The sequence below is a fragment of the Bos mutus genome, chromosome 3 (assembly GCF_027580195.1).
Source record: "Bos mutus isolate GX-2022 chromosome 3, NWIPB_WYAK_1.1, whole genome shotgun sequence".
NCBI classification, from domain to species: Eukaryota; Metazoa; Chordata; class Mammalia; order Artiodactyla; family Bovidae; genus Bos; species Bos mutus.
This window is the reverse complement of record NC_091619.1, coordinates 16,512,407-16,532,471: the sequence shown is the minus strand read 5'-3', so window position 1 is coordinate 16,532,471 and position 20,065 is coordinate 16,512,407. Positions and strand designations below refer to the sequence as shown.

The following is a 20,065-nucleotide window of genomic DNA, read 5'->3' as shown; positions in this document are numbered from 1 at the left end:
TGGTTGGAGACTAGAAAGGTTGAACAGAGAGACCAGAATGAAGGAAAATTCTCAGAACTGAATCACTACTAATAAATACCTTGTGTCTGAGGAACCCTGTGTTTTGTAAACAAATAATGAAGTCAAAAATTTTCCCCCACATTGTGCTATGTGCCTATTACTGTACCTATGCCTATAGAGTGGACCATTTTCCCAAAAAAAGTCACGCTAAAGGTCAAGTGAAGAAGTCACATCCTGAACCCAGGAGTCCTGATTCTCAATATACATGCTCTTTCCATTGGCTCATGTTCCTTTTCCCAGTTACCCCCTGACCAAATCCACTCCAGGCTTAAGGTCTTACGGAATCAACCAAAACCATTCTAGTAAAGCCACTGAGAGTAAACCGATTCCTCTTAGGGGTGGCAAGACACTATATTCTGTGATCCCTCTAAGACAAGCCTAAAATTAAATTATCCAAAACAAAATTTCTCACAACCTCATTCAGTTTCCATGCAGGCCTGTTCATTCCTCCAGCAAAGTGTAATCTGATAGGAACTGCTTCAAACTTGCTCCATCCTTCTGAAACACCCTCTGTCCAGAGAAAAGCCTGAGACAGCTGAGGCTCCCCCCTCCTCCCAACACATCTTCTTAGCTCAAGGTTTAGTTGATCCTGAAATAAGTGGTATGTAAAGGTAGAGTGACAGAGAACACATAAAGACCACAGGGAAAACAGTACCACAAGGATCAGCAAAACCCTTGAAACTCGAGGGAGGTGTCAAAGTTGGAAATCCTGAATGGGAAGGAGCACTGTCAGATCTCTCTTCTACAGGAACAAACCTCCAGAGGTTGGGAGATCTGAGGAAGGGTCGAGAAAAGCTAAAGAGTTACAGGAATCATTAAGTACTTTAGAGAAGAAAGGATTAAGGTCAAAGCAGAATGTAAACAGTACTTTGGGAATGATGGTGAGAGCCTGAGATCCCTTAAGGAGAAGGAATAGACAATTCTTGGAAGCCAGGAGCTGGGTGGGTGGGTGGCAGTGAGGTAATGGAATTAGAAGCAGCAGAGGAAGAGACGGCCACAGAGGCCCGGGAAGCAGGGGTTGGGGATGCACAGAGACATCGGAGTTAAGGGGCAAAACAGGAAAAGGGATAAAGGCGGAGGCCGTGGGAAAGGGGGCTGGGGCACAGACAATGAGGAAAGACAAACAAGGATGGACCCCATAAAAGGCATCGTGATGTGGAAAGGCTTGACGACTTCAGAGAAGAGAATTCGGGACGGAGGCAACAGGGATAAGCGTGAGGGAGGGGGGAATCCCCGGCAGAGGGAGGAGCTAAACAGAAGAGGAAGCCAAAAAGCAGGGGAGGACCCCAGGTTCGGGAAGAAAGGTGGAGAAGGAACCCGGGGTGCAGGTGTCACCGGGAGGATAGTTTTGTAGTCGAACCCAGGTGTGGGGGCGGGGGAGGCTGTGCTGGACAGGGTGGGAGAGGGACCCCTTCACACACAGGGCAAGGGGCACTCACAGGGTAGGAGTCGCTTACCTCCGGGGGACCCCGGCGGAGGGGGTGCGGGCGGTCGGGGTCGGGCTGCCGACACCGCCGCCTCAGCAGCAGCGGCCGCTCCCGGGTTCCATTGGCCGCCTGCGCTTCCCTGACAGCGGCCGCGGCGGCTGCACCAGGCCCCGGCTGCGGGGCTGCCCTCAGCGCCGCCTGAGGGGGCCTTCGCGCTGCCGCGCGTTCGACCGGGCCTCACAACCTTGTCTTCCTCTCTCGCACCACCAGGATTAAAAAAATAATAAATTCCTCAGCAGATCTCGAGTTTTCTTCTGAATTCAGTCCCTTCGTGGGCTATGCTTTCTTGCTACTCCGACGCTCAGGACCCTACGGATCCCATAGTAATCTAAGGAGTTGGGTGAGCTGCCCGAAACATGCCTGTTCAGAAATAGAGAAGGGGGCGGGAAGAGAGATTTGGAAGCCGGGGAGGAGGAGAGGCCAGGGGAGGAGCTTACGGGTGGGAGGAGGGGCCAAACCTTGGGAGGCGGACCTACGAGGCAGCGTTTGCGAAGCTAAGGAAGCCGAAAGGGAAGTAAAATTTTCTGGATAAAGGGGCAGGGGCTCCCGGCTTAGAGCAGAAGGCGGCGGTGTAGCGGGCGGGCGTGGGTCACCGGCTAGAGGAGAAGTACAAGCTTGTCGCGTACTTCAGTAAACACTGGAACGTGCAAATTATACGTAAATGAGCCCGTTCGAGTTAGCAACCGAGTTACCGTAATGGCAATCAGTGACTTTCCCCTATTCCACACGACTCCTTTAGTAAATCAGGTCGGGGGACGGACGCTGGGGGCCGAGCTGGACAGCAGAAAGAGAAAGAAAGGACAGGCGGGGAAGATAGTCACCTTCACTATCCTATTCTTACTCATGTTTAAGGACGACGCCAAGGTTACGCCCCTTATCGCTTGGGGAATGGCGCGGTCCAACCGCGTCAATCTTTCGCCGTTAGCGGCGCGACTCGAGGCCGCGGTTCTGCCTCCGAGGTCACCACCTGCCTGGGCAGCCTTTGGCCTTCAGCCTTCGGACCTCGATCCAGCCCGGGAGGGGCTGGACTGGGCCAGGTTGGGAAAGGTGAGTGAAATGTCAAAAGCTTGGAGGGCATAATCACGCCTTCCGAACAAAACCAAACCATGTAAAATCTAAACAAATAAACAAAAATCGGCCTGCAAATGGACTTCTGGTGTTGTCTTGTGTAATTCTATTTGTCAGTTAGCTTACTGACTAGGAACCCTTTCCATCAGAACCTCTGTCCCGACGTAACCTCTGCCCCTCATAGGACCTTACTTAATAGTCTACATTGAGGCTAGTTATTTGAGCCCAGATCCTGGACGCCACCCTCCCTGCCACTTGAAGGCTGTTTGATTTGGAATGACTGATTTATCCTCTGTGAACCTCCGTTTCTATGTCTGCAAAGTAGATCCAGGTATATTAACACCCTACAGGGTTTTGTGAGGACTAAAAGAGAGCACAGATTACGACTATTATCGGGACAATAATATGAGGAGGGAATGGCAACCCACCCCAGTTTTCTTGCCTGGAGTATCCCAGGGACAGAAGAGCCTGGCAGGCCACATACAGTCCATGGGTCGCAAAGAGTTGGACACGACTGAAATGACTTAGCATAGCTCAGTTCAGTGGCTCAATCATGTCCGGCTCTGCGACCTCATGGACTGCAGCATGCGAGGCTTCCCTGTCCATCACGAACTCCCAGAGCCTACAAACTCATGTCCATCGCCTTGGTGATGCCGGCACAGGGACAATAATATAAATGAAAGGGGGTAATTGCTTCAGTGTTTGGATGGCAGAATAAAGATTAATAGCTTGAAAATACCTGTGTAAAACGTGCAGTATGTATAAAAGAACAAATAGGGTACCTGATTGCTAAAGGAACATATGGTTAATACAAAAGGCCGCTCTGTATATGATAAAGTATGAACGTTTTCTCGATATTGTGAGTAAGGTCATAGAAGAGATACTGGAAATGATCCAGTGGAACAAGAAAGACGAAGGAGCATTCTGAAGGGAATTTGCTCATGAGAAGACAAACTGATAAGCTAGGTTAAAGCAGGAGTACAGTAATGAAAGATGAGCAGAGAAGGAGGCCAAGAGTGCCAAAGATAGTTTAAATTTGTCACCACTGGTCTGGAGTGGGGAATCACCAGTCCACCTGTCAGGCCCAGCAGCTCTTGGCCAGCTCCTAGTCAGCCGTGGAGCAAGAATGGAGAGGTGATGACCCTGCTTTGCCTAGAGTCTGAAATGTCATATGTCCATCCCCTCAAAGGCTAGGGATTCCAAGGTTTGAAGGACTAACTTTTTGAAACATTGTAAAAAGAGATGTATATTTTACTTTTATTGGAGGGAGTTTTTCTACTTTCCAGTAACATCTCTGTTCAAACTTTAAAGTAGGAACTTTTTGTAGGTATAGCAGTTATTATAAGTCCTTTATTAACTGAGACCCACCTCAACCTCATACACACACACATACACACACACACTATTGTGAGGTAGATTTTGTTTCAAGTTTCTAAGGGCCTTTATGTGTTTATCTGCATCTATGACTTTGTCTTTCTGCCTTCTTTTGGGGTTTTCTTTGGTTCCCTCTGTTCCTGGGTCTCCAACTCCCTCTAATCTGAGTTCCTCAAGGCAAGAATGAATTTATTTTTGTATCCTAGCCGTATCCTTAGTTTCCACCACAGGAAAAAATGTTTATATTTGTTTATGTAGCAACAAATTGAATGCAGAAGCAGATATGAGAATCCAGTCAAGCATTAAGCAGATTTCCAAAAATGTGTAACAGTGCCAATTGTCAGATTTATTGTTGTTGTTCTTTTGGTAAAAGTTAGTTTTCATAAATGAATAAAATAAAAATATTTATAAATATTTTGACTAAATTATTCCCCCACTTCCTATTTGCTTTGCTTTTCTCCTCAGTCTCTTTAATTCTTAAATTACAAAACTGAATACTATTCTGTTTCCCATATTTAAAAGCATAATATTATCTAAAATTCTTCACCACACTGAAACTATTTTTTAGATTCTGTTTTGATAGAAAAAAAAAACAAAACACTTCTGTCTTAGGTCCTAGGGAGTCACTACAGGTATAGATGTACATTGGTGACCTGTACGTGGTGACCCTAGAGGAACCCATACTGTCCTGTATATGCATGAAGCCTTGATGGGAAAGCGTGTATGCATGTGGCACCTTGGAGTGTGAGTGCAGGAAAGTACTAACAGGGTCAAGTAAAGTCATTTGTTTATTTATTTTTAAATTAATTTATTTTAGTTGGAGGCTAATTACTTTACAATATTGTAGTCGTTTTTGCCAAACATTGACATGAATCAGCCATGGGCGCACATGTGTTCCCCATCCAGAACCCCCCTCCCACCTCCCTCCCCATCCCATGCCCCAGGGTCATCCCAGTGCACCAGCCCTGAGCACCCTGTCTCATGCATCAAACCTGGACAGGTGATCCACTTCACATATGATAATATATATGTTTCAATGCTACCCTCTCAGATCATCCCACCCTTGCCTTCTTGCACAGAGTCCAAAAGACTGTTCTTTACATCTGTGACTCTTTTGCTGTCATCAGCAAATAGGGTCATCATTACCATCTTTCTAAATTCCATATATATGCATTAGTATATTGTATTAGTGTTTTTCTTTCTGACTTCATTCTGTATAATAGGTTCCAGTTTCATCCACCTCATTAGAACTGATTCAAATGCATTCTTTTTAATGGCTAATACTCCATTGTGTATATGTACCACAGCTTTCTTATCCATTCGTCTGCCGATGGACATCTAGGTTGCTTCCATGTCCTGGCTATTGTAAACAGTGCTGCGATGAACATTGGGGTACATGTCTCTTTCAGATCTGATTTCCTCGGTGTGTATGCCCAGCAGTGGGATTGCTGGGTCGTATGGCAGTTCTATTTACAGTTTTTTAAGGAATCTCCACACTGTTCTCCATAGTGGCTGTACTAGTTTGCATTCCCACCAACAGTGTAAGAGGGTTCCTTTTTCTCTGCACCCTTTCCAGCATTTATTGTTTGTAGACTTTTTGATAGCAGCCATTCTGACTGGCGTGAGATGTTACCTTATTGTGGTTTTGATTTGCATTTCTCTGATAATGAGTGATGTTCAGCATCTTTTCATGTGTTTGTTAGCCATCTGTATGTCTTCTTTGGAGAAATGTCTGTTTAGTTCTTTGGCCCATTTTTTGATTGGGTTGTTTATTTTTCTGGAATTGAGCTGCAGGAGCTGCTTGTATATTTTTGAGATTAATTCTTTGTCAGTTGCTTCGTTTGCTGTTACTTTCTCCCATTCTGAATGCTGTCTTTTCACCTTGCTTATAGTTTCCTTCATTGTGCAAAAGCTTTTAAGTTTAATTAGGTCCCATTTGTTTATTTTGCTTTTATTTTTATTACTCTGGGAGGTGGGTCATAGAGGATCCTGCTGTGATTTATGTCAGAGAGTGTTTTGCCTACGTTTTCCTTTAGGAGTTTATAGTTTCTGGTTTATGTTTAGATCTTTAATCCATTTTGAGTTTATTTTTGTGTATAGTGTTAGAAAGTGTTCTAGTTTCATTCTTTTACAAGTGGTTTACCACTTTTCCCAGCACCACTTGTTAAAGAGATTGTCTTTTCTCCATTGTATATTCTTGCCTCCTTTGTCAAAGATAAGGTGTCCATAGATGCATGGATTTATCTCGGGGCTTTCTATTTTGTTCCATTGATCTATATTTCTGTCTTTGTGCCAGTACCATACTGTCTTGATGGCTGTAGCTTTGTAGTATAGTCTGAAGTCAGGCAGGTTGATTCCTCCAGTTCCATTCTTTTTAAGATTGCTTTGGCTATTCGAGGTTTTTTGTATTTCCATACAAATTGTGAAATTATTTATTCTAGTTCTCTGAAAAATACCATTGGTAGCTTGATAGGGATTGCATTGAATCTATAGATTGCTTTGGGTAGTATACTCATTTTCACTATATTGATTCTTCCGATCCATGAACATGGTATATTTCTCCATTTATTTGTGTCCTCTTTGATTTCTTTCACCAGTGTTTTATAGTTTTCTATATATAGGTCTTTTGTTTCTTTAGGTAGATTTATTCCTAAGTATTTTATTCTTTTTGTTGCAATGGTGAATGGAATTGTTTCCTTAATTTCTCTATTTTTCTCATTGTTAGTGTATAGGAATGCAAGGGATTTCTGTGTGTTAATTTTATATCCTGCAACTTTACTATATTCATTGATTAGCTCTAGTAATTTTCTGGTGATCTTTAGGGTTTTCTATGTAGAGCACATGTCATCTGCAAACAGTGAGAGTTTTACTTCTTCTTTTCTAATCTGGATTCCTTTTATTTTTCTTCTCTGATTGCTGTGGCTTAAACTTCCAAAACTATGTTGAATAGTAGTGGTGAGAGTGGGCACCCTTGTCTTGTTCCTGACTTTAGGGAAATGCTTTCAATTTTTCACCATTGAGGATGTTTGCTGTGAGTTTATCATATATGGCTTTTATTATATTGAGGTATGTTCCTTCTATTCCTGCTTTCTGGAGGGTTTTTATCATAAATGGATGTTGAATTTTGTCAAAGGCTTTCTCTGCATCTATTGAGATAATCATATGGGTTTTAGCTTTCAATTTGTTAATGTGGTGTATCACATTGATTGATTTGCAGATATTAAAGAATCCTTGCATCCCTGGGATAAAGTCCACTTGGTCATGATCTTTTTAATATGTTGTTGAATTCTGTTTGCTAGAATTTTGTTAAGGATTTTTGCATCCATGTTCATCAGTGATATTGGCCTGTAGTTTTTTCTTTTTGTGTGTGTGTGTGTGGCATCTTTGGTTTTGATATTAGGGTGATGGTGGCCTCATAGAATGAGTTTGGAAGTTTACCCTCCTCTGCAGTTTTCTGGAAGAGTTTGAGTAGGATAGGTGTTAGCTCTTCTTTAAATTTTTGATAGAATTCAGCTGTGAAGCTGTCTAGTCCTGGGCTTTTGTTTGTTCGAAGATTTCTGATCACAGTTTCAATTTCCATGCTTATGATAGGTCTGTTAAGATTTTCTATTTCTTCCTGGTTCAGTTTTTGAAAGTTATACTTTTCTAAGAAATTTGTCCATTTCTTCCAAGTTGTCCATTCTATTGGCATATAGTTGCTGATAGTAGTCTCTTATGAGCCTTTGTATTTCTGTGTTGCCTGTTTTGATTTCTCCATTTTCATTTCTAATTTTGTTGATTTGATTCTTCTCCCTTTTTTCTTGTTGAGTCTGGCTAATAGTTTGCCTATTTTATTTATCTTCTCAAAGAACCAGCTTTTAGCTTTGTTGATTTCATTTATTTATTTAAATGTCATCAAATTGAGGAAAGAAGTTGGCTTATTCATCAAAAGTTGGTAAAACTAGAGGACCCAGGTCATAATACAGCTCCAATTATACATTAAACACCCCTATGGTTAAATAAACTATAATGAGTAATTTTTTTTTCCTGAACCATAGATATTGGCTTTTTTTTTCCCCAGAGAAAAGAAAAAGAAGCTACTAGCAATTATTGCTTGGCCTCCTACTGTGTATAAATACTAATGCTACCTCATTTATTCCTCAGTACATCTTTGTGAAACAGATGTTATTTTATGGAAACTGGGCTTCAGAACGACTAAGTCATTGGTTTTTGAAATTGTTTTATTTCAACCCACAATAAGAAATCAATTTTTAAATCACGACCATTGAAGAGCACATAGACATGGTCTTCACTGAAATAAGTTTCAGGAAGTGATATGCAATTACCCTACTATATGCAATGCACATTGATACTTTCTACTCTATTTTACTTTTTAAAAGTTATTTTATCTTTTGGTCGTGGCACAAGGCATATGGAATCTTAGTTCCATGACCAGGGATTGAACCCCCTGCCACCCCCCTGCATGGGCAGCATGGAGTTTTAACTACTGGATCACTGGGGAAGTCCCTGTTTCACTTTTTAAATACATTTAGCTTTGCATACTGCTAAATTAGTTTCACAACCGACTACAGAGTTGCCATCTGTTTTTGAATCTGTTTTAAAAAACTGGACTAAATAATGTTCAAAATCCTATAGAAAGTGGTAAACTGAACTCATGCTCTTTCTGGTAAATGCCTCTTCACAAACATGTTTTAATACTATATATATATATATATATATATATATATATATATATAGTATATCGTATATATATATATATATCGGAGAAGGCAATGGCACCCACTCCAGTACTCTTGCCTGGAAAATCCCATGGACGGAGGAGCCTGGTGGGCTGCAGTCCATGGGGTCGCTAAGAGTCGGACACGACTGAGCAACTTCACTTTCACTTTTCACTTTCATGCATTGAGAAGGAAATGGCAACCCACTCCAGTGTTCTTGCCTGGAGAATCCCGGGATGGGGAGCCTGGTGGGCTGCCATCTATGGGGTCGCACAGAGTCGGACACGACTGAAGCGACTTAGCAGCATATATATATATATATATATATATAAAATTAGCTTTACCGCATAAGATGGAACCAGCAGAATGATCCTAGACAAAGCAGGAATAGGCCTACTGATGAACCATGAGACAAAACACACAGACAAATATATAATGATATTAATTCCCCCGTTTAGCATGTTAGTCAATGTGGTATTTACTTTTTTTTGTTGTTTTTAAGAAAATTGACTGTTGCCTACAAAAGTTAACAATACATTCATTTATTTGAGGCCACAGACTAGACATAGAGTTTACCTTGGTTTAATAGCAAAAGATTATTTCAAGTTTTAGTAAGTAACAAATTTTTATTTCTGACTTACTTTATGCTAAGGCTAAAATGAAAAAAGACAACAATGGGACTGGGGAACAGGGTATTGGGGAGAGAATAAGGAATAGTAGAGAGGAAGCAGTAGGCAGTCCCCAAAACCTTCGTTTAGCCCTTCATCTAACCAACTGAAGACTTCCTGACCAAGAGAAGAATAACTTGTTTCATGTTAGATTTTTAAAATATTAGGGTAAAAATATAAAATAGGCTACTTAAAACCCCTATAACATTCATGTAAATCTTAAAATCACCCAGTGGTCTGGTCTCCTAAAGTGAATGGATATATCCCCAAACCCAATCGTGGTGAGGGCACTGTTCCCTTGGAAGCTTCTATCGTATCACCAGTGGTTTACTTTTCTGTATGCCTATCACCTCCAACTTGTTAGCAACCTGGTCCAGTCCCTCATCTCCTCCCACATGGACAATGGCAACAGCTGTCTGGAGGGTTCTTTTTTACTTCAGTTCCTCCATCCTCTAATGCAAACTTCGTATCTTTCATTCATTCAATCAATGGATTACTTTCAATTCCATCACTGGATAACTTTTACCCATTCATTCAACTGTTGTGTGTTTTTCTTCCAGTTGATTTCTCTCTCTTGTTCATACATAACCTTTCTGCCGAACAGGTCTTTTTACTGGGTTAGACTGCCATGTCCTTACTCACATCCCACATCCTCAAACTCCTGCTTTTCCTGGAATGACTTTTTTTTTTTTAATCTACTTAAGCTCTACTTAAAGGCTTAACTCAAGGCTACCTTTTCCAAGAAGCCTTCCCAAATTACTCAATCTCTTTGAATTTACAGCTCTTAGGCAGCAGAATGGGTATCATGATTCAGTTCTTTGTATCATGTCTTCTGTTGTTCTGTCCTTGCTTTATGAGTTGGCCTTGTCCTACTCACCTCTACTAGCAAGTCATTTCTGATCCCTGTCTATTTCTCTGGGCTCCCACCACTCTCTGTGCTTACTGCTAACATAACTCACACTGTGCTGAAATCATTATTGACTTAAGGATAGTGCTAAGTCAGCTAGCTTCCAACAAGTGCAGAGCTCTTAACAAGAAGGAAAATGCCAAAACTACAGTAATGGACTTCTACTTCTGGCAGCATGGAGGAGAGAAAGGGCTCTCTCATAGAATACCACTGGATCCTGGATAAATTACAGTAAACATGTTTGTCACGCTCATCAGAAAGTAGAAGAGATCACTAAAGGAAGGGGAAAAAATAACACTGAGCTGAATCCTTATGCAGAATGAGTAACATGCAGCAGAAGAAGCAGGTTTGCTCTGGGGACAAATGCTAGTATCAGTATCATTAACAGAGGCTAAACCCTGGGCCCAGCCAAAGCAGGGGAGAAAATCTGGGACTCCTGAGTTAAATCAGGACTCCTGAAAGGTTAACACAGTCCCAGGTAAGGAGCACCCTTTGTCACCTGGCAGAAACAAGTGCAAATTCTCTCTGGAGGAAAGTACCCCCAATTTAGGCCCACTGGATTTCCTTAGATTAACAAAATAGGAGCTCAAAATCCAAAAATACAAAATATACCAGGGAACAAGCTGCTATGGGAAAATCAGCAGAAATCAACAGAACAGGTAGATATCCAAGGTAAGTTACAGAATATAAAATTGTTGTTCAGTTACTAAGTTGAGTCTGACTCTTTGTGAACCCATGGACTGTAGCCTGCCAGACTCCTCTGTCCATGGGAATTTCCAGGCAAGAATACTGGAGTGGGTTGCCGTTTTCTTCACCAGGAGATCTTCCTAACCGAGGGATCGAACCTGCATCTCCTGCATTGGCAGGCAGATTCTTTACTACTGAGCCACCTGGGAAGCCCCAGAATATAAAAATAACAATCCTGACAAACTTCAAAGAACTGCTATCACAGAGACCACATTTCCTGAGCACAAATGATCAAACTGAAAATTAGTATCAAAAAGATAAAATTTTAAATAGCTAGATTTTGGAAATTTAGAAAACTTTTCTAAATCACGAATCCAAAAAGTCATAAAGGTAATTTAAATATTCTTAGAACTAAGTAATAAATACTTTTAAACAGAAAAATGTGGAGAATATAGGGAAGTGAGTCCTTGAAAACTTATAGAAAATAACACAACTTGAAAATTAATTAGATAAAAATTAAGATGTACAAGTACATAAAATTAAAGAAAGCAGAAGGAAATACCACAGATAACATCCATAATTAGTGAAGTAGAAAACAAATATTTGTGGCTTCCCTTATAGCTCAGTTGGTAAAGAATCCACCTGCAATGCAGGAGACCCCGGTTTAATCCCTGGGTCAGGAAGATCCCCTGGAGAAGGGATAAGCTACCCACTCCAGTATTCTTGGGCTTCCCTTGTGGCTCAGCTGGTAAAGAATCCACCTGCAATGTGGGGGACCTGGGTTTGATCCCTGGGTTGGGAAGATCCCCTGGAGAAGGGAAAGGCTACCCACTCCAGTATTCTGGCCTAGAGAATTCCACGGACCGTATAGTTCATGGGGTCACAAAGAGTTGATATAAAAGAACATAAAATTAAATCTAAAGAAAGCAGAAGGAAATACCACAGATAACATCCATAATTAATGAAGTAGAAAACAAATATTTAAGGGAGAGTATCAACAAAGCCCAGAATGGCAGCTAAATCAAACAAGTAAAACAAATTTCTGGTGTAGTTGGTCAAAGGGGAAAAAAAGAAGGCACAAGTAAACAGGAGAAATGAAAAGGAGGACACGACCACCCAGGGAGCAAAGGAGAAAAAGAACATGGAAGGAATTTCATTAAAAATAAATGATGTAAAATGCACAAAACTCTAGAAAAACACTTTACCTAAATTGACTCAAGAAGAAATAGAAAGCCCAAATAGCCTATAATTATTAAATAAATTGAAATTAAGATGTTTCCCACAAAGAAAGGCCAGGCTCAAATGGCTTACCAAGTAAGTTTTATCAAACGATCAAAGGATGGTTCAGTTCAATCTAATATAAACGTTTTTAGAGAATGAGACAAGAGGGAACAGTTTCCAACTCAGAGGGTGTACAGACCAAAGGAATCATCTCAGAAGCCTTAGAAAGCTTACTAAAAACAAAGGCACTAACCTGTACAAGAATGTTAGTAGCAGCATTATTTATAACTGCAAAAAACTGGGAACAACCCAAATGTCCATTGACATGGATAAATTGTGGTTTATGCACTTGCAATATTATATAGATAAAAATGAGCGAGTAATAGCTATCTACAACATGGATGAATCTTAGAAATAATGTTATGTGGGGAAAAAAGCAAACCACAGGGGAGTATTAGAGAATAAAATTTTGTAAAGCTAAAAAGCAAAACCATTTTTAAAGGGTATATACATAAATGGAAAGGATATATATATATATATATGTATGTATGTATATATTGCAGGTAGTTAATAAACACAAAATTAAAGATAGTGGTGACCTCTAGGGAGAGCCAGGAGCATAGGTTAGGGGAAGAACACGAGAAATTCAGTAGTATTTCTAATGTTTTAATGTACAAATTGGGTGATGAGTCATTTAGTTATTATGCTTCATAACTTATTCACGTTAAATATATTCTTTATAGATATCAAACATTACATATAATTTTTAAAAATCTGCAATGGTGGAAATAAAGGAACAAATGAATGAAGGCTCCCTGAAAGAAAATGGAGAATCCCTGATGGAAGCTACCCTATGCAGAAGATAAAGTAGGTCCTTAATTAATGTTGGTTGGTTTACTGCTTTTCCCAAATATATACCTGAATTCCTTTCCTACTGGTGCTCCCAGATAGGCAAGGTACCTTCCATACACACAGCCTAAACCCACAATCCCGGTCCAGCTAAGTCCTGACACTTACATGACAAGAGACTGACACCTGGTGGATACAGAGTGAATTTAATAAAATGACTAGGGAGTAAACCTCACTCTACTTGGTGAAAGAGGCAGTAGAGTGAAGCATTGAGAATGAGGAGAAAACTAAAATTCAGAAAGAGGAGAATGAAGGATACCCATCTCTGAGAAGGAGGTGGAAGAAAAAGGGGGATTGTTATCCAAATGAGACTAAAGAGCTAGTCTCCAAATGAGAAAGATTTCCCTCTCATTCCCTGAGACCAGAATAAGAGGAAAAGAGGTTACAGCTGCTGTAAGGAAAATTCAAATCTATCTGGAAAAAAAGGAAGGAAGATAACTGGTCTCAGCCTAGCAAGCTAAAACCACACCTACTTCATAGCAGTGGCCAGGTGTCAGGTGACTCCCCGGGAACTCCCCACTCCCAGTCCCCATTGAGGAATCTATGTGATTCTAAGGAAGCTGATCCTGCCTTTTTTTTTCAAAAGGTACAGGCCATGATGTAGCGTAAATAAGCAAATTAGCATTTATTATACCAATCTCCTGCCCACAGTCACTGGCTAGGGATGGGTGTGTGACCCAGGCTGACCTCACCGAAGTGAATCTTAGGGCTATTGCTAGGATTCCTGGCACAAAGATGCCCTCTCTTTCTGGCTGGACATGAGAGAGGAAACATGGAATCCCAGGAGTGCTGGCAGCCATGAGGTGGACCAGGCTTAAGATGATCCTACAGAAGGTAGGGGGGAAAATCAATCAGGTATTCAGAGACTTACGGAGTCACTGGATCAGCTTTACCTGGAGTTGGCCCTACCTCTGGACTTGCCAGTCACATGAGCCAATAAATCTTTGTTTTTAAGCCAGTCTGAGTTAGGTTTTCTATGATTTAAAACCAAAAGACTCCAAGCCTAGGCATTCATCGTATTTCATCCCTATATTCCCACAAGATAGTGCAGGGATCCAGGAGAGGGGTCACTACAGATTAGTGACTCTAAAGCCAAGGGGACTGAGCTGGAAAGGTGAGAGGCAAAAATCAGGCACTATGTAAGACAGGGTGCCTCAGCTGTCTATACAGAAGAGAATGAAGAGCCAAGTGAGAAGCAAGTGCAAAGAAGGGCCTCTTCTAGGCAGCCAGGTAGAGTTAACATAGGGCTATAAACACTCCTTCCCACATACCTATCATGGGGGTGCCGCTTTGGGGTCTTTCCGCTCATGGGGAATGGAGCTCGGAAGCACATGCCCCTTTAAGTCTTTATTACCCTGTGCGGAGGTGTCTACTTCTCCCCTGACCAAATGAAGAGCCTCCTTTTGGCTTCTACTGCCCCTGATGACGCTCACTTTGGGGGTGACAGGAGGAATTTTATCTTCTGCTTCTTTGGCATGACGGGAACTGGGGCCCCTTCCTCCTTTGGAAACAGCGCCATCCTCCTGACCTTGGGCAAGCACCCCCTTCTCAGCCTCTCCTACTGGCCCTGGCCCCCCTGATCCTCCAGCTGAGTTGCTCTCCCCTCCAGAGGCCCATGCCTCCCGTGGTAACCTTGAGGACTGGGCTGAGTCCACAGCAGCTGCTGACTTGTCGGGGGTAGAATTCCTTTCCCTACTTCCACCTGATTTTTTTCGAGGGCGCCCCCGTTTTCTTTTGGCATCACTTCCTATATCGTCTAGATCCTGCTTTGTGGCTTTAGCTGGTGGGTCCTGCCCACTGGCTTCGCTCACAGGCACTTCAGCTGTCCTCTTGACACCTTTGTCATGGGGTCCCAGGTCACCCCCTATGCCCACTTCCCTGTTCTCTGCACTCCTTGGCTGAGCGAGCCCCCCAGGGGGAGCTTGCCCAGGCCCAGGTCCAGGTCCAGGCAAAGCAGGAACCGTTGGTAAGATCATGTTAATGATGGGAACAGCTGCTTGGGGTCCCCCAGCCCTACTGGGCAGAGGCAGTGCAGCCATTTTCAGAGTGCCTGAAGAAAGTTTGGGGGCCAAGATGGGTGGAGAGACTCGGATTGGCGGGATAAGTGAGCGAGGGGCCCGGGGGAGGAGCAGAGGCAGCCGTGCCACTAGGGCATTAACCTGTGGGTTATTGGCTACTGGCGCCGGGCTCTCCGCTACACTCTTCTTTCGCTCTCCACGTGCAGAGGGGCCAGCCCCAGCTCGGGGGTCTAGCTCTTTAGGAGGCTAAAAAGTAAAGAGAAGAACACAGTAAGTGGGAAGACTGGACAATGGAGGGAATATAGGAACAGGACGTGAAAAAGTACTGAACCCACTGGGCGAAGGGTGTACTACACCCCCAGCCCAGGGGAGTAAGGTCAAGGGCATCAGCTTCCTCACCTGGACCTGTCTCTCTGGTCTCTTATGAGAACCACCCTCCAGGTTCTCTACCCCGTTCTTGGATTTAGATGACCGTTCCCGAGGGGCATGTTCGTCCTCTTCTGCGGAGGTGCCAGAAAAGGAAAAGCGGTGAGGAAGGAACAGAATGGAGGAGGGAGGTGATTCTGACTGGTAGAGAGGCAGGAGAAAGAGGTGGGCTAAGGCATGTCTGGGAAGGGTCTCTAGGAACAGAAGGTGTCTCTCTCCTCATTTATGTGGGAGAGCCTTTAAGCTTGAAAGTGGCTGAAGGGTTCTCTGAACGTAATACAGGGTCCACCCACCAGCGAGTCCCACAGTTTTGAGCACATGGGCGTGTGCAGATCGGGCAGAGATGAGATGCTGCTGTAGCAGGAAGCGGGCAACCTCAACGATGGAACTGAAGGACCGTTTCAGGATTCGCTCAGCCCAGTCACAGGTCAAGGCACAGGCTGCTTCTACCAGCTCATCCCGAGGCGCTGGGGTTACTTCTGGGCCCATTTCTGGCTAAACAGGGGAAGGACACACCCAATTACACTGTGAACAAAGGCCCCTGCGCCCCTCTCAGGCACCAATGTTGACCATAAGACCAGACTAGGGATGGCAGTAGCTTCTATCATGCCATCCCAGAAACCCCCAAATTCTCTTTCTCCTCTGCCTCAGCCATAGCGTAGGCAGAAGGGCATATCCTATAGGCTGAGAAACTGTGCCAAACGACCTAGGCTGTGTCAGGCCTCAAAACACCTCCCAAAGTCCTCTGCCATCTACTTTGGGGAGAAGAGTGCAGTCGGAGGGTTGTTACTTACACTCTCAGAGCCCTTTAGGTCAAGTCCGGGCAAGGGCGGCATAGATACCAAGGTCTTCCTTCGTATGCCACTGTAGCAATATCTGACATAAGTTAAGGGGTAACCAACACACTGGAGGTCCCCATGTAGGAAGGTTGGGCTGTTTCCACTTCCAGCTCTTCACATCCTCACCCTAAGGTTCTTTCCCCAGGTCCTCCAGCCCACCCTCTCCAGTCAAGGATACTTGGACTGGCCCCGGCCACCAAGCCTTCGGGCCTTGATGTCAGGGAAGATCTCTCTGATGATTTTGCCAAAGTTGGCTGTGCTGAGCGGGCGGCAACACGCGAGGCTCTCGCAGTACTTCCTGAGCAAGGCAGGGACAGAGAGGGAAGAACACTCAGAGAAGAAGGGTGGGTTCAGAGGGTCCCTGGGAATCAAGGTTGGGAGACCCTTGAAGTCCGGCTCCATCGAGGCAGGGGCCTCTCCAGGGAGGAGGGGGTAGTCCTAGGCCCACCTCCCCAGCCCCCATACACCCCCTCCCATCCACCCACCGATAGGCATCATAAACACTTTGTTTTGGCAGGCAGGTGTCGGTATGCTCCTCTAGGTGGTTGCGGATCCACCTGTAAGCATACATGTACTCCTCGTTGCTGAGTGTACTTGGCTCTGAGCTGCAAGAGAAATAAGAGAGACAAGTATTGCCAACATCCCAACAGTTGCCCTGGTTCCATCCAGATTATCACCTCAGTAGGGCTGGACTGAATCAGTGCATCCAGAATTCACCTTTCTCTGGTAAACCAAGGCAGGACAGCAACTTTTATTCCCGACTAAGGAGAGCTGTTATGAGTATTCCTATTCACCAAGCCCTTTTTAAGGGAGCCTTTCTTTTTTTTTTTTTTTTAAGTTTTTATTGAATTTGTTACAATACTGCTCCTGTTGTTTACGTTTTGGTCAGGAATCATGTGGGATCTTAGCTCCCCAACCAGGGATTGAAACCGCACCCCCTGCATTGGAAAGTGAAGTCTTAACCACTAGACCACCAGGGACCACCCCTAGGGAGCCTTTCTTTAAAAATAAGCACCTCTGATATCTAAAATTCCAGCACCAAACCTACCTTTTGTCTCCAGTACTGGGCCCTGAGGGGAGCTGAAGGTAGAGATACAGCTTGTCATTGTCTGAGAATTTCTGTACATCTTGCTGAGGTAGGGAGTAACAGAGAGGTAGGAAAAATTATAAGGCCAAGAAATACCCAAGGTAGGACCCTCTGATCCTTACTAAACAGTCTAGCTGAGTGAGTGAGTGTCAGGCTGACAAAGGACCTTAGAAATGATTTAAGGCTAGGAGCCCTTAAGGATTACCAAGGTGAGAAGGGTAGTGGAGGGGATCAGCTCTGATTTTATCTCTACTGGGCTTCTCCACAAGAGGTCACAGAGATGAAGTGAGATGCTCAAGGTCAAAGCGATAACAAGTTGTAAAGCCAATTATCTTCTGACAGGGCAGACAGCACTGACTCCCTGACTCCCTTGCATGAATCTTTCTAACCCATATCCTCACCATCTTCATCCCCCCCACCAATGCCATCTCTCTTGCCTTCTTCCGCAAATACTCACCAGGATCCCCTCTACTTTGTTCTGCACGGCCTTGCTGTAGAGAAGAGGAAAAAGCTGGAGGTCATACAAAAGATTTCTCCCCATCCCTGTGGCTGACTGCTAGGGAGAGGAAGGGGTCTGAAAAGCCTAGCAGGTGCTCAAGAACTGCTACCATGATGAAAATCTCCCCTGGTCAGATGCACTCACGTGGGGAGGTGCAGGTCATCCAATACAGAGGAAGAGAAGTGCTATAGGGATCTATACCCAGGTCTGAAACAAAGTTTAGAGATGGTGATGAGTACTTACGAAATGGTACCTCGGAGCCTCTGAAGAAGGGTGGTGGGTTCCCCCGCCTCAGCACTACCTGAGGAAGTCCTTCCCCCAGTCTTTGGGCTCTTAGCATCAGGTTCATCTTCTGCCATCCTGGCATGAGGGCTAGAGTTGAGAGAAGACAGGACAAGATTTAACAAGATTTTCCTTCCCCGCTGGAGGTCCCAGGGCACTCCTCACCTCTCTACCCAGAAAGGCAGAAAAACAGAAAGAAAGCCTCCGAATTTCCCCAGTGGTCTTTTTCTATAATTTGCCTTCTACAAAAATTAGAAATTATTCCATTACTTCTCCAGGCCCATATATACCCAAAGAGATCTTTGCCATTTCCATTCTATCTGCCCCACCTTTCTGCAGTCTCCTAAATGTGGAAAACTGTAAAGGAAGAGATACGGGGGACTGGGAATCCACGTTAGAGAGAAATTTTCCTTTCTGCCTCTAACCCCATACTACCCTCCTTTCCCTCAACCACCACCACAGGATAAAGTTGTCTAATTCTCTAATATACTCCTCACCACTGAATTTGCCTGGGAGGTCAGAAAGGATACGAACAGTTTCTGCCCTTCCAGGCTTGGAAAAAACTGGGCCCAACTTCTCATTACTTAATCTCGCCACGGCTTCCCCCGCAGCTCCCCCTCCCCACGTCGCCGGCCCCTACGTCATCGCCCTCACCTCCCCTCCCGACGCGCGCCCCCACTCTCTCCCTTCCCCCTCCATTCAATCCCGCGTTGCTGCAAAGTAGGGGGTTCAGGGTAGCGGAATTCCTGTGCTGGGCGTAGAAAACCCGGTTGCGGGAAAGGGGGGGTCCTAGATTCGGGGCACGTGCACATGGGTGAAGAAGCAGTTGAAAATACAGCCAAAATCTTGTCTGCTCTCCTCCCAACTCATATTGCCCCCTCCCTACCTTTGAACAGTCACCTTCCAAAACAACCAACAATAAAGGTAAGGGAGAAAGAGAAACTACCTCGTAGCCACCTTCACTCCAGCCCAGCCCCACGATCCTGGCCCAGCGGGCTCGTGCGTTGCTTTATTTCCTTTTTTCTGAATGGCTGGAACGGCCCCGATCTGCCTAGATACTCGGACGGCCTGCTCTACGATTGGTCGTTGCTGCCACCCGGAGACAGAAGGCGCCGGGCTCGCACCGGCAGCCGCTAAAATCTGCCTGGTAACAGAATCTGATTGGTCAATAGGGGAGGGAAAATCCAAAGTTGGTCTTATTTGAGTCAAGAGGGGGAAGTCCGGGTTAGGTTTCGGTTAAAACTGGGGTCGGTTGGGACTGCCGGTCCCAAGAGGTTCTTCTCTTAAAGGGACCGCAGGACGAAAGACCGGACGCTCTCCTCCTTTTGAAGCTTTCTTTGCCTTCTCCTTCCGTGTTTCAGTTTTGACTTCGGGCGTCAGAGCTACTGGAAGAAAAGATTCAATGGATGATAAAATAGCTAGAAAATTATAGGTAGCAGTGATGGAAGTCGCTGGAAACTCACATTACCAGCTTTTGATGAAAAACAAGTTGAACTATTCGCCCCTAGTCCCCACCACCCAACACGTGCTTGCAGACACTCAGAGGAAACCTGCAAGCCCGAGCTCACATTCCTCAACTGATGGAGGCCTCTTAACCTCAGCAGCTGTACCACATAAAGCTAAAGTGCCCTTAGTCTTCCTAGGTTTCCCGCAAGGTTTCCCGCAAGTACCTCGTTTCCTTCCAAAGAGTCGCTGCTGCTTTTGCATCCCCTTAGTTCTGCAGTTAGTGAATAATGGCATTTTGACTGACTCCCCCAAGGGGTGCTGAATTCCCACCTGGACTGTTTTGCTTCAGAGAACATTGTACTGAACGGT

General features: G+C 44.3%; 2 protein-coding genes across 8 annotated transcripts in view; both read right to left on the bottom strand.

Annotated features, from left to right (window-relative positions):
• Window positions 1–1,918, bottom strand: part of PI4KB (phosphatidylinositol 4-kinase beta) — a 28,659-nt gene extending 26,741 nt beyond the window's left edge. For 2 of the 5 annotated variants that reach the window (XM_070367108.1, XM_070367107.1), the window contains exon 1: window positions 1,518–1,918. Coding sequence is in view for 2 of the 5 variants with exons in the window: in XM_070367106.1 (XP_070223207.1) it covers window positions 476–480 (5 nt within the window). In the remaining 3 variants the exon portion in view is untranslated. Of the gene's footprint in view, window positions 1–475; window positions 650–1,517 lie in introns of all 5 variants that reach the window. The other 3 variants (XM_070367106.1, XM_070367109.1, XM_005894949.3) reach the window with 3 other exon arrangements.
• Window positions 1,919–9,228: 7,310 nt separating this feature from the next.
• Window positions 9,229–19,353, bottom strand: RFX5 (regulatory factor X5). 3 transcript variants are annotated; one of them, XM_070367099.1, is made up of 10 exons: window positions 19,197–19,353; window positions 18,212–18,340; window positions 17,927–17,960; window positions 17,431–17,513; window positions 16,868–16,987; window positions 16,561–16,680; window positions 16,338–16,419; window positions 15,837–16,038; window positions 15,517–15,617; window positions 9,229–15,363 (listed from the first exon to the last, which is right to left on the bottom strand). In XM_070367099.1, exons 2-10 carry the CDS (start codon window positions 18,325–18,327, stop codon window positions 14,374–14,376), a joined length of 1,848 nt encoding a protein of 615 aa, XP_070223200.1. In that variant the 5' UTR covers window positions 18,328–18,340; window positions 19,197–19,353; the 3' UTR covers window positions 9,229–14,373. The 3 variants fall into 3 exon arrangements, with proteins under 3 accessions (XP_070223200.1, XP_070223202.1, XP_070223201.1); XM_070367101.1 differs by lacking the exon at window positions 19,197–19,353 and adding an exon at window positions 19,137–19,181; XM_070367100.1 differs by lacking the exon at window positions 19,197–19,353 and adding an exon at window positions 18,748–18,861.
• Between the last annotated feature and the right edge of the window lie 712 nt (window positions 19,354–20,065).